Source organism: Triticum aestivum, chromosome 2D (genome assembly GCF_018294505.1).
Source record: "Triticum aestivum cultivar Chinese Spring chromosome 2D, IWGSC CS RefSeq v2.1, whole genome shotgun sequence".
NCBI lineage: Eukaryota > Viridiplantae > Streptophyta > Magnoliopsida > Poales > Poaceae > Triticum > Triticum aestivum.
Genome location: NC_057799.1, coordinates 53,433,737 through 53,449,825, shown reverse-complemented (window position 1 = coordinate 53,449,825; position 16,089 = coordinate 53,433,737). Strand labels below are relative to the sequence as shown.

At 50.9% G+C, this 16,089-nt stretch overlaps 1 protein-coding gene and 1 pseudogene across 1 annotated transcript; one reads left to right on the top strand and one right to left on the bottom strand.

Moving 5' to 3' along the window:
* Window positions 1–8,343: 8,343 nt before the first annotated feature.
* LOC123048661 (ABSCISIC ACID-INSENSITIVE 5-like protein 3) lies at window positions 8,344–10,284 on the top strand. The gene is made up of 4 exons (XM_044471712.1): window positions 8,344–8,584; window positions 8,741–9,388; window positions 9,486–9,557; window positions 9,959–10,284. The coding sequence occupies exons 2-4, from the start codon at window positions 8,792–8,794 to the stop codon at window positions 10,106–10,108; spliced, it is 819 nt and encodes a 272-aa protein (XP_044327647.1). The 5' UTR covers window positions 8,344–8,584; window positions 8,741–8,791; the 3' UTR covers window positions 10,109–10,284.
* A 2,431-nt stretch (window positions 10,285–12,715) lies between these two features.
* Window positions 12,716–13,601, bottom strand: LOC123055638 (subtilisin-like protease 1; annotated as a pseudogene).
* Between the last annotated feature and the right edge of the window lie 2,488 nt (window positions 13,602–16,089).

The window sequence follows — 16,089 nt, the reverse complement described above, 5'->3', positions numbered from 1 at the left end:
GAGGACGCAGTCATCACCCTACTCTTTTTTTCTGTACGGCCAGCCTATGTAACAACTGACCGGACACGCCCTTGCACTCCTCATATTGATCTCATGTGTGAGCTGAGTATGAGGAGTGGCGGACGTTTAGGGAGGCTTTGAGGGATTTTGTTGGGTCAAATTTTCAATTCTAGCTCAAGTCCAGACAATGTCCTGCACCGGGCGGGTCGTCGGATAGGCTTGCACGAAGAGGGCTCCCGCATCAGGACTCATGTCCTTTTTGCAACCAGGAGGAGGAGGCTATAAGCCACCTCTTGCTCACTTGCGTATTCTCTCGAGAGGTATGGATGCATATTTGCGCACTGCCCTGGACGTCCCAGATTGGGCACCGCGCCTGGATGACACGCTACCAGATTGGTGCCAAAGTAAACACAAGCAGGGCCTTAGCACGAGAACCACCAGGGCAGTTATTCTTCTTGGACTATGGGAGCTCTGGAAGCACATAAACGTGGTGTTATTCAATGGTGCAACTCCGGAGATTGACAATGTCATGTGTCGTGTGGCGTGTGAGGGACATGCCTGGTGGCAAGCAGGGCTCATCAAGGGTAGCGTCGAAATCTTCTTTCGCAGGTTGAGTAGGTGGACCAGTCGCGAGTAGTCCCTTGTAAGAGTGTGACCGTGTAGAGCGGTTCTAGCCGTGGAGGTGTTGCATGCATGTAATCTGTAACTGTAACACCGGTGGAGGGTTCTTTATGCCCTTTCTCCAACCTTTCAATAGATGATACATATGCTATGCGTATTCCAGAAAAATTTGAAGAGCTACTACTTGGGGCCATCACTCTGTGCAATAAAGTATGAACCGGCCCAAATGCAAAAGAAAAAAATGTCGTGCGAACTGTCCCAAACAGCGCCGCCTGCTGAGGGCATGTACAATGCATAGCCTCAAGGTGATGCCTCGCATGCCATGCAGGATCGGATATGACGTAAAGTAGGTTCGGATAGGGAAGCGGGATCTTCTCCAGGAGGCGGGTGCTTGAAGAGAAAAAATATGGTCCGGTGACAAAAGCTGAAAAGGTTGGAGTAAAAAGTAGATATGCATGTGTAGAGTCTTTATTTTCCATTTCTTAATTAGGCCCACTAGTGGTAGCTTGCATTGGGGAGAAAAAATAAATGTAGGTGCCTTAAATTACTTTTTGTCATGAGGCATATGTATCTATATGCCATCATTGTACGTGCCATGACCCGGTCGCTGAGCTGCAGTTAGTAAGAAGGAAGGAAAACCCCTAAAAAAAAGATGAAGGAAAAGATTCTGCACACCCCTCCAAAAAGAAAAAAGAAAAGATTCTGCACGAGCTCCCCACAATAATAAACTAGCGACGCCGTACAGACCCGGTACGATTCCGGTACAGCAGCACATCGGGGTTTCTTTCTACCTGCAGACAATCAGCCGTCGGTCAGGTTTATCAATTACCACCACCGTACTTCCGTGATGCCAATCTTAAGTGGAGCAGAGTACTGGTGGTACGTGGTATCTGAAGGTGGTGGCGAGACAGTGAAAAAAAGCTGGTGGTTCATCAGGAGCGTGATGAGCGAACGCCCAGTCACCGAAAAGATCCATGATGAGATGATCAAGGATTGGAACTCGGCGCCCCGATGTGCGTGCGCGCGCCATGCCATGGCATGGCTCCCGCCCCGCCCCCTCTCTTCCCCGAACGCGCCGGGCGGCAACGCTGTAGCACCGTGCCGTGCGTGCGTAGGAGAGAACCGGCGATGCAGCTAGCGCGGCATGGTGGCGTTAACCTAATCCGGAGCTCCTTCGACCTTGCTACACAGGAGCCTCGCCGTCGTGTACGTACGTACGTCAATGATGCAGGCCGGTGCATGGCGTGATTAGATCTGAGCCGGCTGCACACCGGCCGGCCTCGGAGGGCTCCAGGGTGGCCTGGCCATCATTGGGCGGGGCTGCAGGAGTATAGCAGTACTAGTACTACGTACGTCCGGAGACTGACTCAGAGAGAGGGAGCGGATAAAGAACTCCCACCAACGCAGTACGTACCAACCGCGTGCGTTGGACCCGCCATGCCATGCCATCCATGATCCATCATCTCATCCCATCCCCACCACCCCAGGCAGGCCGGCCGGAGAAAAGTCTCCCTGGATCCTGGCGCACCAAAGATTCAGCCCGATTTCCTGCTAAAACAAAAGAGATTCAGATCTCAAGCCTCCCTGAAGCAGCTCACCTGAATCTCTAAAGCGTATGACCCAAACCCGCCCATACTGATAGAGTTACGCACATTTCAATCAGGCCCTTTGATTTGACCCTCCAAACGTTAAATGTGTGTCTACAAATCTATAGGGGCGAAATTCAATTACCGTAGACATAGTTAGCAAGAGTAGCAGGGGAATCAAAACGAGTACAAACATGGGAACTTGAGTCCCTCGGTAGCCTATCAGGCTGGCCATAGTGGGGTAACATAAGCGGTATCATGCACTTGGGACTCTAAACATGCTTATGTGACAGACAATTAAAGGAAAGAGAGAGGGTTATACTAACATAGGTAGATACCGTATCATGATAAATGTTGTGCTACTATGTGTCGTGCATGGCCATAAATGACACCACCTATGATACTAATCTATGATACTATGTACTATGGATGTAGTATGATACACTAGTATCATATGCATGATGCTAGTATATGATACTCCCCACTATGACGAGCCTCACTCTTCATATAAGGCTAGTCATAGTGGGAGTAACATAAGTAGTAACATGCATGCCACATAAGCAGAAAAGATGATGTGTCAAGCAATTAAAAAAGAGAGAGAAATAGAGAATATGTTACCATCACATAGCGGTTTCCAATGTAAAATGAGTCTACAAAGTAATAAATGAAGCTCTCTATGTTATCGCATCTATGACACTACCCACTGTAGAGGTAATAACATAGACTAGTAACATATGCATGTTACTAGTCCAAGTTACTCCCCACTATGACTAGCCTAAGAGCATCTCCAGCCATTGGCCCCACCAGGAGGCATAAAAATCGTCGTCTGGGGGCGAGCCGGCAGTAGAATCGGCGCTGGGGGCGGTTGGGCATCCAGCTGTCGCCCCCAGGCGCCGATATAGGCCCATTCGCGGCCGCTTTTTGGCCCAGAAAAATAGAAAAAATGGCCCGATATCGGCGAGAAATGGCCCATATTCGGCGTGGTTCGGCGTTGAATTCTTAGCATAAATAATTTTTTATCACATAGTTCATCACAGAAAATTAAATAGCTCAACAAAATAGTGCAACAACAAAAACTCATATTTCATCACGCGTCGAGCCCGGCGTCTCCCTTGATCCTCCGTAGGTGCTCCACCAGATCCTGCTGCAGTTGATGATGCACCTGTGGGTCTCGGATCTCCTGACGCATACTGAGGTAGGCAGTCCAGGTTGCCGGTAGCTGATGATCAACTTCGGCTGGAGGACCCTGCCTGTAGTATGATTCAGTGTCAAACACTGGGTCTTCCTGCTCGCTCTCGATGATCATGTTGTGCAAGATGACATAGCAAGTCATGATCTCCCACATTTGATCTTTTGACCAGGTCTGAGCAGGGTACCGGACAACAGCAAATCGAGATTGGAGCACACCAAATGCCCGCTCGACATCCTTCCTGCAAGCCTCCTGCACCTTGCCAAAGTGGGACTTCTTGCCTCCTAGCACAGTGTTTGAGATAGTCTTCACAAATGTAGACCATCTCGGATAGATGCCATCAGCTAGGTAGTACCCCTTGTTGTAGTGCCGCCCATTGACCTCGAAGTTCACCGGAGGAGAATGACCTTCAACAAGCTTGGCAAAGACAGGGGAGAACTGCAGCACGTTGATGTCATTATGAGTTCCTGGCATACCAAAGAAGAAGTGCCAAATCCAGAGGTCCTGTGTGGCCACCGCCTCAAGTACCACACTGCAACCGCCTTTGGCGCCTTTGTACATCCCCTGCCAAGCAAATGGGCAGTTTTTTCATTTCCAATGCATGCAGTCGATGCTTCCAAGCATCCCAGGAAATCCTCTTGCTGCATTCTGTGCTAGGATCCGAGCAGTGTCTTCCATATTGGGTGTTCGCAAGTATTGCGGTCCAAACACTGCCACCACTGCCCGACAGAACTTGTAGAAACACTCAATGGTGGTGGACTCGGCCATGCGCCCATAGTCGTCGAGTGAATCACCGGGAGCTCCGTATGCAAGCATCCTCATCGCTGTCGTGCACTTCTGGATCGAGGTGAATCCAAGTTTGCCGGTGCAATCCTTCTTGCACTTGAAGTAGCTGTCGAACTCCCGGATAGAATTCACAATCCTGAGGAAAAGCTTTCGGCTCATCTGATAGCGACGCCGAAATGTTTTGTCGCCGTGCAGTGGAGCGTCGGCGAAGTAGTCCGAGTAGAGCATGCAGTAGCCTTCGAGACGATGCCGGTTCTTTGCTTTCATCCGCCCCGGCGCCGAGCCACCTCGCCGCGGCTTTTCATTGCTCGCCAGCAGGGCGGCGAGGACCACGAGATGTTCCTCTTCCAGGACGTCGGCCTCGACTTCCTCCTCCAGCAGCGCGGCGAACGCTTCCTCGTCGTCCGAGTCCATTGCCGAGACAGGCAAACCGCCGAACACCTTGCGGGCGCGGTGGGCGCGTACTCGCCGCAACACTGCCCCTCCGCGGCCGGAAACGCCGGAAAAATCGCCCAGCTGGTGGTGGAGGGGTTGCCTCGGCGAAACCTCTGCTCTTTTTCCGGCGGGGATGGGCTATCTAGCGGTGGCGGGTGGTGGGCGGCGCCGGGATCAGCCGGTTGGCGGCCGAGCGCGCGGGGGGTGGGAGGCGAATCTCGAAAAAGACTTCTTTTCGCCCGACGGTGTGGGCCAGACGTGCTTTTCCCTTGTGTCGGAGCCCCCGAGCGCCCCCCAGTGCGCCGGGTTCGGCCTGCGATCGCTGGCCAAAAAAAGGGCCGAGTCGGCCGATTTCGGCGTCCTGGGGACACGTCTAGTGCGTTTTTTGGGCGTCGGCGCCGAAAAAGTCGCTTGGGAGGCCTGTTGGGGGCCCGGCTGGAGATGCTCTAATAGTGCTCCTAGTACCACCACTCCTGGTGATCTGAAGCAAAGTTGATCAACTAATAATTAACTAAGCAGGCTCCATCCATCGCTCAAATCCCTCCCTCATCGGTTTTGCCCTTTCCGCAACGGGAGGCAGCCCCACACACACACACACAATGGCGAAATTCTGAAAACTGCAGCGAGAAAGAAAGAAAGAAAGAAAGGTCCTCTTCGGAATATATAAAGCGCGCTCGCAGTGGCAGTGGTGGTACGTACGTACTCTGTGCATCATAAAAGAAGCTGGAAATGTGGTGGCAGTAGGGGCACAACCCGTCTATTTGGAAAGGAATTTCGCCGTCCCATCACCGCTGCATGTCAAGTTCCCATTGGCCCGAGCCGTATCTGCTCAGACCCCCCTCTCTCTCTCTCTCACTCCCTCTTCCCCACAGCAGAATTTCTTTATCTTCTCCGGTATTCTTTCCATGCAAAGGATGAGTGAGAAATGCTCAAGGACATGGACACATGCAGCAAGCAAAGCTCGGTACTGTCGATGCGCGCCTGCTACTACTAGAGCATGAGCTATTGCCGCATGGATGTACATGTCTATCCTTTTGGTTTGTACTGCTACACGGACTGCATGTTATCCGCGCAGTACTAGTTTATTCCTTACAGTCCGCTGACTTAGCTCTATCATACTTGCTCTAAACCACTCCTCATCCTGCTGCTCTCCTCCATGCTTTCTATGCAATTGCCAATTAAGAAATATGCAAGCAACGGTAGCACAGTACAGGAAAGGAAGGGAGGAGCCATGCTAATGGCGGCCGGTAATTTTTTAGGGCTAGGCAGATTTGGGTGTCCCCATGAATCCCCGATGCCCTGGAGCTCCCCAAAGGGGAAAGATGCCGCCAAATGCAGAGCCGCCGCGTGGCGCCCATAACCCGCCATCCGCGCATTCTTAAGAGCATGGTTAATAGTATAGCCAGCTGCTGGCTATAAGCCAGTGCCATGTCATATACAACCCATCTTATAGCCAACATGTATAATAGTAGATTAAAAGAGTGTACTACTTTGTTATTATGTGGCCCACCTTTTATTCTCACAAAGTGACTAGAAGCACGTACTAGAGCTGGCTCTTCACGAAGAGCTTGCTTACCTTCTCTCTCCTATTATCTTTCCTCCAACTAAGCAGAAATATACTAGTTTATTCCTTACAGCCCGACTCAGCTCTATTATACTTGCTCTAAACCACTCCCCATCCAGCTGCAGATCTGGTCTGCACGCCGGGAGCCCTGCCACGTGGCCAGCTCCCAGCAATGTCCCACCCCCAGCCACACTTGCAGCAGCAAGAGCAAGAGATAAAAAAAATGACTGCAGCCTTTGCAGGCGCAGCTTGAAGCAGCCAGCCAATGCGCCCGGTCAACAGGCCTTCTCACTGCCTCCTCTGCCGCGGCGGTCCTGTTTTACCGCACTGTAAATCTCGTGAGCGGTGAAATCAAGAGCCTGACCGGCCACTGCGAGTGCTGCATGGCGTGCACGCATGCACGGCCATGGTCAGGACGGACGGCAGGTCAATAATATGGGTGCGCTCTGAGGAAGAAACAGGAGATCGTAGCACGTAGTACCGCGCCAATTATCGGCGCAGGAGCAGCATTTCGCCGAATGCGCGCCTCGACCTCGGAGCGGTCGAGGGCCTAGCAGAAAGCAAAGCAGCAACAGGAGTTCGCCAATTATTATTACCTTTCCATGCACGATTTTGATCATGTGAGATCACTTGTTTTTTTTTCTTAATTGGCCGTTGAGCTTGATGAAGACTCCAATTCAAACACTACACGACCATTCAAGGTTTCCATTAATGTCAATTTTTTTATTGGCTGCTCTCAAAGTTCAATCTCCATCATAAAACACCATTGTTTTCTCAGTGGCTTGCCCTAGGTTTTCCTCCTATTATGAAGAAGTCGACCACATTGCTTTACTTTGCTCCCTCGATGGCCCAGGTGTGGTCAGTCCTAGGGTCCAAAGCCCGCTTTTTCCACCCCACTGATTTGGAACATGATCACACCAGACGGCCTCGACCCCCAACATTTGTCCATCGCTAGCGCTCACCATTCTATGGCAGATATGTGACTCAAGAAATGCGGCTACATTTAGATTTAGAGGAGAGATCCGCGCTCCGGACACTACCATAGGAACATTGTTTCAGATTTCTCTCTTTGGACTTATAGGCTTAAAGAACCTTTAAGAGTGCCGCTATGTCTTGGCGACAAATACCTATCTTCTTGTGCTATAGCACAACCTTGACAACCTTTTGAGTAATATATTCCAGCGGGGACCCTCTCCGTCGGTGACCCTTAAAAAACCCTTGTTTGCAAGATCGAATTTTCCATTCATTTGCACATAGGAGGAGGACACCTTTCAGGACGCCTCTGAGAAGAAGGATGCGTCCATCTAGCTACAGAGCAATCGTTTTTTCTTTTCTTTTTGGTCATTGTCTTAGAATTTAGTGCACCGTCATTATTGTCATTTTTTAATGTATGCCTTTTTCCCAAGGAATAAGGAAGATCCATGTGCCACTAATGCTAAATGCCCAACTGGCATCATCAGTGGCCGCCTTGGTGGAGCAAGGCGTGATAATTAGCATCATTAGAGGGTAAAACTTTGCCAGGGATCTTGCTTACAAGAGAGGCTTTATCCGGCCCTGCCATTGGACGACGAAAGTTGTGTGTGTGCGTGCTTGATCCTTCAAGGCAAAGGTGGGGAGGGGGACGAGACGTTGTTTCATGCAACGGGAACCGATGAATAAACAAGCTGAATGTGTAGCGTGCTCAGCCATCATCAGACCCCGCAAATGCTCGATTAACTAGGCTTAATCACGGGCTGCCAGGGCTAATGGAGGCACAAGGAATTTTCCTCCGTATGGGTGTTGTGTGGCCTGAAGCTGCCATTTCCACTTCGAGCGGTGGCTTTTCTTCCTTTGGTAGGAGCGGATTCCCCTTCCTCGGCCAGGCTTAATTTGAGCATGCGAATATGAATATATATGATGGTGTTTGGTTGGCTCCCAGGACAAAAATATATACTACCTCATCTGCCTACCAGCAGCAAGGAAAAGAAATAATGGAGGCCAGACATTTTTTGTTTCTCGCTTTTGAATGTTGATGATAAAACAAGGACATGGAACCCAAGCTGAAAGCCCCAAAAAAACTCCTTTTGTTATTCAATGAGCTTCAGCTTCGTGCCTCTGGTGTGGCCCAGCCGGCACTCCTTTTATTATTGTTACCCTACTCATCATCAGTGTCACTCTCTCACTCACTGCTCCTACTGTTCACCTCGGCCAAAAATATAATGCAGCTGGCCAAGCTGTAGCACTGTAAAGGCATCATCGTCTCCTCTTCCACCACCAGCTCTCTCCCCTCCTCCTCCTCTCCCCCTTTTAGCACCCCCCCTTCTCCCCCACACGGCCGGCCGGAGCCCCTCTTGCGGCAATCCTAAATTAATACTCTCCTCTGCCTCACCGGATTCTGATCTGGTCCCGGCCGTCGTAAAACAGGCAAGAACTGCACCCTGGCTGCCCATTTTTCTTTCTTTCCTGTTGCTTCCTTGCTTGCTTAGGATTTGTTTCCATTGACCGGCCTCGGTGGTTGCTGTTCTTTCCGTCTGTAATGGCGTGTGGTTTCCCTGTTTGACCTCTGCTGGCTGGCTGCAGCTGATCGTGACACGTGAGGCGAGGGGGTGGCTGTCGGAGGCCGGTGCGTGGATGGGAGTTCAGACAATGTCGTCCCTCGGCGGCGGCGGCGGCGGCGGGGGAGGGGCCCTGGCGCGGCAGGGGTCGGTGTACGGCCTCACGCTCAACGAGGTGGAGAGCCACCTGGGCGAGCCGCTGCGGAGCATGAACCTGGAGGACCTCCTGCGCACGGTGCTCCCCGCCGCCGCCGCCGACGCGGAGCCGCGCGGCGCGGGGAACGGCAAGAAGACGGTGGACGAGGTGTGGCGCGACATCGAGAGCGCCGGCCGCGGCCGCCAGCCAACGGTGGGCGAGATGACGCTGGAGGACTTCCTCTCGCGCGCCGGCGTGCCCGTCGGCGGCGGGGGCTGCGCCGGCGCGCATTGGCTGCACCAGTACCACCCGCCGCAGCAGTACGTGACCCGGCCCCTGCCGCGGCCCCTCGGCGTGGGCGCCGGCCCCGTGCTGGACGCGGTGTACCAGGGCGGGTTCCTCTCGCAGGCCGGCGGGCGGAAGCGCGGCGCCGCGGTGGTGGGCGGGGACGGCGTCGTGGAGAAGACGGTGGAGCGGCGGCAGAAGCGGATGATCAAGAACCGCGAGTCGGCGGCGAGGTCCCGGGCCAGGAAGCAGGTGCGGTCTCCCTCCCGGTCACCTTCTCCGGTAAATAATTTCGCACCCTGAAAAACCGCTTCTTTCTGACGGATTCGCCATGCCTACGGCCCCGTAGGCCTACACGAACGAGCTGGAGAACAAGATCTCGCGGCTGGAGGAGGAGATCGAGCATCTCAAGGAGCTGAAGGTAAAAAAATAAAAAAAATTACCTACATCTCTGGTTAATTCACTTGTGCGTGCCTTGGCCGCAGCAAGCGGTACGCAAGTCCTGTGCCACTAGTCAAAAGGCCAATCAGGACGAGAATGTGCTGTACTGGCTGCTGTGCTACTTCCAAACTTCTTGCTCCGGTTGCTTGCTTCCAACAATGGCGTGATCTTTCTCTTTCAATGCCATATAAGTTTTCATCTATGAACCTCATTATTAGTGCAAACTTTTTTCATTAGTGTAAGCTAGGAGATTAAACCTCTTAATCTAAGCCTCCTATCTCGATTCCTAGACTGAACTCTGAAGTCTGAACACTGTTGATCAAGTCTCTTCGTCAGAGCTAAGTTTCTTTTCTCGTTTCATGGTTGTGTTTGGTGTTGCAGAAGCTGGAGCCGGTGATGCAGTTCCTGCCGCAGCAGGAGGCGGGGGAGAGGCAGCAGCAGCTCCGGCGACACGCGGTGCTCTACATGCCCCAGCCGGAGGCGGAGCCGAAGCAGTACCAGCTCCGGCGGGTCAACTCGGCCTCCTTCTGATCGACGGATCGACGGCGAGAGAGCGACACACCCGCACCGCCAACGCCACCGCCACCGCCACCGCCTTGTTCATAGTACGCGCGTAGTAGCCAAGACTCTCTCTCTAGTAGAGTAGTAGGGCGTTAGGAATCTGTACTACCTGGGATGAAAAGCTAATCTAAACCGACTCTTTTATATACTGTATGTGCAGTGCAGTCTGTCTCTTTGGGCTGCAAGTTCGTTTCTGGTTGGGTGCTGTTGCAGCGCCAATCAGTGCATCTTTCTTGGATGAGGAATTCCTCATCAGGGAAATTCTTTAACTGCCGGTTACTGAACATTGCACGCTGAAAATGTCCACACACTCAAGCGACTGTAAACTGTACTACTAATTTATAATCTGCAACACTTGTGAAGTAACACTGGGAGGGGGATGCTAACATATCGATCTAAATGCTCCCAAAGTTGATTGGAATCCAAGAGAGCTTTCAGCAACTCATGTAAATTGATATCCGGCGGCAAGCGGGATCAGCAATTTACAAATCTTCTTATATATAACTTGTGTAAATTGATAGTCCCAGAGAAAAGACACTGATAAACACTTCCAGCCGATTTCCATTGCACACCTACGGTGAGTCTCACCCGCCGAGATTTGCAACGGCGACTATTGGGCTCCGCACGACACGCGTCTCCGACACCCAGCTCAAGCTTGACTTTATTTTTTTGAATGAAAGAGAAGGCTTCTCACCCCCTCCGATTTTCATTAATGAAAACCATCAGTCCTCGGACTACAAAGACGCATACCAAGCATTTTTCACTCTAACGGGACGGGTATGAGGGAGTGCCACAGCAACCAGGCCATAACACCCACAACACCTCCCCCAGACGACTAGTTCAAACCATCAACGAGCATAAAAGTTCAGCTAAGTTATTACAATCATCCAGACTCAAAAGAAACCAGGCTACGAGCTACGCAAAAGAAAGAGGCTAAAACAAGCGCTAGAAGCAAGCAGCAAAGCAGTCCAGACGTCCTCCAGGGCGGGGGTTCTTTCTCATCCTTCCAAGCGCATCATGTTGATTCTCCACCCTTGAGAGGCCGCATAGACTTCACTTGCTACCCGTTCGAGTAGTCTTGCCCCCAGCTCCAGTATCTTTTTTTCCTGCTCCTTTATCTGCAAAATAGACCACTCGATCATCGAGTGTGTTATTGTGTTGATAATATTCATAGGATCAGAGATTCTTTTATTCTCAAAAATAACCCCATTTCTAGCTTTCCATAAGGCCCAGCAAATGGCAGAAATTCCCACCAGAACAAGTTTTCTATCCTCTTTTCTAAAAGTTTTCACCCAAGAACCAAGGCACTCTTGTATAGACAGAGGAGCACGCCTTAAACCAAAAGTACATTTGACTAAACTCCAGATTAGAGAAGCAGCTGAACATCAAAAGTACATTTGACTAAACTCCAGATTAGAGAAGCAGCTGAACATTGAAAAAACAGATGATCTACAGATTCATCTTTCCCATAGAAAATACAATTTTTATCTCCTTTCCACCCTCTTTTCAACAAAGCATCTCTAGTGAGTATGCTTTTTCTAATGCTTAACCACAAAAAGACCTTAATTTTTGCTGGGACTTTGATTTTCCAAAGAAATTCTATGAAAATCTAAGTCCATCAGCAACCAATTTTCTGTAAAGCGATTTAACTGAAAACACCCCGTTTGTAGTTAGTGACCATGTTATCTTATCTTTGCCACCTTGCATTTCAATCTCTTCACACCTACTCTTTAAGTTTTTTCAAAGCTCTAAGGTCTCTCCATGCAAAGTTCTCCTAAACCTAAATCCATGCCACCCTTTCTGGATGGCCTCAGCAACTGTAATGTTATGGTCAAAACATATATCATAAATTCTAGGATAGGCTGCTTTTAAACTTTTATCATCAACCCATACATCTTCCAAAAATATGGTATTTTCCCCATTTCCCAATTCTTTCTTAGCAAAACTATAGAAAATTTCCTTGATCTTCATCAAGCTAGACCAAAACTGAGAATCACCCTGTCTTTTTACGCTCCTGGACAGGCATTCATCTCCCCCATATTTTCTTTTTATTATGTTCTGCCATAACCCCTCTTCGTTCTCCATCTTCCAGAACCACTTAGCTAGCAAAGATATGTTCATTATTTCTAAATTGATAATCCCAAGCCCACCTACATCTTTGGGTAAACAACAAGTATCCCACTTCATCAAGTGATATTTTTTAATATCTTCATCTTCCTGCCAAACTAGTCTGGCCCGGTAAAAGTTAACTTTTTTAATCACCCCTTTGGGGATGGGATAAAATGACATCATGTATAAAGGGATGTTAGTCAGGCAGGCCTACACTAGGGTGATTCTCCCAGCAATGGACCCCAACAGTTTCCCTTGCCAGCATCCACATCTTTTTTCAACTTTCTCAGTCACACAATTCCAGTGTATTTTCCTTAATCTGGTTTCAGCTACTGGTAATCCCAGGTATTTCATAGGAATTTCCCCCATCTTACATGTCAATATTTCCTGATATAATTTTTGTTTCTCTTTTGCTTTCCCAAACATCATCAGCCCACTCTTATGAAAGTTAATTTTGAGCCCAGATATTTATTCAAAGGCTCCTAGCACAAACTTCAAATTTTGTACACTTTCTACTTCGTCTTTAATTAAAAAGATTGTATCATCTGCATATTGTAGCATATTCACTCCTTTGCTTTCCTCATTATCTAGGACTCCTTTAATCAAATCATTTTCTAGTGCATTGTTCATTAAAATGGCTAAAGCATCCGCAGCAAGGTCGAAAAGCAAGGGGGACATAGCATCACCCTGCCTGAGTCCTTTGAAAGTTTTAAAATATGGGCCAATTTCATCATTGACTTTCACCCCCACATGTCCCCCTCTCATAGTCTCCATTACCCAATCACACCATTTATCTGGGAACCCTTTAGCTTTCAGCATTTGTATCACACTGAACATCTTCTTCTCTCCTGACTTGGAGAACACCAATGTGCCGGGGATAACGCGTACCGTCAACGACTTGGGCGCGTCCACCTTCACCTGTACGTCGATGCAGCCGGACCGACATTCGTCACAGTTCGGTTCACGGTGAAGCCCGTTGCCTTGAGCCAACAGTTAAGTGGCACGGTTATGGTCGGGTAGTTGAGCTACACGTCCTTGATCATGAGTAGCTTCGCGCAACTCAGACTCGAGTTGTGCATGATAGTTGCCAAACCATCGTCGCCGAGTAGCCAACATGGTCGTGGACGCCGAGGTCGTACACCAGGCCAGGGTCGTAGGCTCTGGTCGGGTTCACATGGCCGGTGCCCGCATCATACACGCGGGCCTTCCCATGCTGCTTGTTCAAGATTGAGCTCCCGGTACTATTAAGGATGTTCGACGTTGTTAGGATTGCAGACTTGATAGCGGCGGGGGACCAATCGGGATGTGAGCTTTTGATGAGCGCCGCGATGCCACTCACGTGAGGCGCCGACATGGATGTGCCGGATAGGATGTTGAAAGACCCAGATCCAGATTTTGTTTTTGGTGGCCATGCAGCGAGGACGTTGAGCCCTGGTGCCAATATGTCTGGCTTGATAACACCGGGGATGGAGGGGCTTGGACCTCGGGAAGAGAATGATGCTACGATGGGGGCAGGCCAAACACCAAGCAATGTGTTGTTGTATGTGAAAGTGAGGGTTGTTGAGCTGCTCGTTGACGACATGGCGTATGCTTCGAGGATTTTACCGTTGTCCGCAGTCACCTGCACTATGCTGGAGTTATAATCCCGAAGAACAATGGTGTAGCAGTGGAACACGTCATTGGACAACACTACGCCGGCCGCGCCCAGCGCGCATTATGCGATGGATGTTTGACTTGATTGGTTCTGAGTCACAAACCATGCTCTTCTCAGTGAGGGCATAGTGACCCGTGTAGTCACAGGACCATCGTTCCTCAGAGTAGAGGAGTTGGTACATCTTTGAGTTCGGCTTTGCCACCTAGGTAATCGCTTATGCGTCGATGTGCTTGCCGTTGCCAAGATGCACGGTGGCGTCGAAGCTCCGATCCACCAAGCCAACAGAAACCGTGAGCAACCACGGTGCCGTTGGTGATCAAGATGGACATGGGCCCCTCGTTGCCAGCCGAACACACCATAATGATGCCCTTAGATATCGCGCTAAACGCGTCGATTGCCATGGGGTCCTGGTCGAACATGAACTTGTATGCATTGCAATCAAACAACAAAACAAACATGGTCAAATTAAATCCATAGCCTTAACCCTAACACTTCCCTAACAAAACCACTAACCCTAGCACAAGATCTTGCTACCCCAATAAATGCTAGGCACGCGATACATAGTCAAAGCACAAACATAACCCTAACTGCATCATATTCATTGATTTCACAACAAGTGCAAGAACTAGGGTTTACAACAATGTGATCAATGCAACCAAAATAGGTGGCTCCAACCAACCAAACAAGGGGAGTGGGAGAGATACCTTGGGTGGTGAAAATGGTCCCGGTCCACCGAACAAATCTCAAACAATGGTGATGTATTTAGTGGGTGCTTGGGTGGGGAGAGAGGGAGGAGAAAGGATGAGCTCGAGGGGAAGAAGGAGATTGGGGGTGAATGGGTGGATGGGGACCCACCCATTCACCCCAACATCTTATCCACTATAGCACCATACCGCCGGGGTCCTTGGCGGTAGGCACGAGCACCATACCGTCTCGGGCCTTGGCGGTAGGGGCCTTTTCCACGTCAGCGGGCGCAAATAGCCGTCATGGGCCTGCCGTTGCCCTACCATCAGGGCCTAGAGGTAGGCTGTGTTAGAATACCGCCGGGTTGGGTGGTGGTAGGAAAAAAGGCCATATCCTGATTTTTTTTTTGCAACCAAGGTCAGATCCAGCTAAACTTCATCAAAAAGGTCAAAACATCAAATTTGGTCTAGTAAGAGCAACTCCAACGCGCCGACCCATTTCGTTCGCGCGCGTCCATTTCGGTAGGCGCGGGCAGAAAAGTCGGCCCAACACGCCGATCTAAACGAACGCGCGTCTGCTTTTCGTTCGCCTGCTGACCCATTCTCGGCCCAATTTTGAGTCTAATTTGCGTCGGCGCGAACGCACGCCTACTCCTCCCCTGGCACAACCATTGGCCATCCTCTTCCACCCATATCTACAACAAGCCCTCGCCCACCCCGCCCCGTCGCCGCCGCCGCCCATTTCTGGTACCTCTGCGAGCATCCCGTGCCGACACACCTTCCCCGCAACATCGCCCCTCGCCGTCGGGCCGCCGCAACTTCCCACCCCCCACTCCAACGTCGTCGCGAGCAGGAAGCCGCCTCCCCGCCCCCGGCCAGCTCCTTCCTCCGACACTTCCAGTTGTCCTGACGCCGCCAGGCCAGCCATCTAGTCCAGGGGAGGCGCGCATCTTTTCGCCGGCCAGCTTCTTCATCGACGCCCGCAAGCTGTTCGACAGTTTGCCTCTAGCAAACCTGGCCATGGGCAGCCCGGCCCGGTCGGCCCGACCCGACCCGACCCGAAAATCCCGGGCCGGGCTGAGCCCGAGTGTGCCATCGGGCCGGGCTCGGGCCTGGAAAATGAGCCCGACAGGTAAATCGGGCCGGGCTCGGGCCTGCAAAAATCCTGATTTTAGCCGTAGCCAGGCCGGGCCGACCGGGCCATGTCGGGCTTTCTCGGGCTCGGACCGGGCTCCGCCCCGAATTAGTAGGCCCGATGGTCGGGCCGGGCCTGTGTTTTTAGCATCCGACTTTTTAGGCCCGGCCCGGCCCGAGATATGCCCAGGTATAGCCTCAAGGTACAAAATGGAGTCCGCTCACGAGTTATTTTTCCACAATTTTCTGTTTGACTCCGACGATTCCTCATCCGATGATGAGGAGGAGATGTTGGCTATCGTGTTGGTCCATGACCACCTTAATAGGCAGCGGCCGTTGTTCCGGGCCACATTCCGGCGTTGAATCGCAAC

Bases quoted from the DNA above. Each gene is read 5' to 3' on its own strand.
- LOC123048661 (XM_044471712.1), top strand. From the start codon at position 8,792: ATGGGAGTTCAGACAATGTCGTCCCTCGGCGGCGGCGGCGGCGGCGGG. The intron at 9,389-9,485 runs GTGCGGTCTCCC...ACGGCCCCGTAG, and splicing joins GGTCCCGGGCCAGGAAGCAG to GCCTACACGAACGAGCTGGA. The intron at 9,558-9,958 runs GTAAAAAAATAA...TTGGTGTTGCAG, and splicing joins AGCATCTCAAGGAGCTGAAG to AAGCTGGAGCCGGTGATGCA.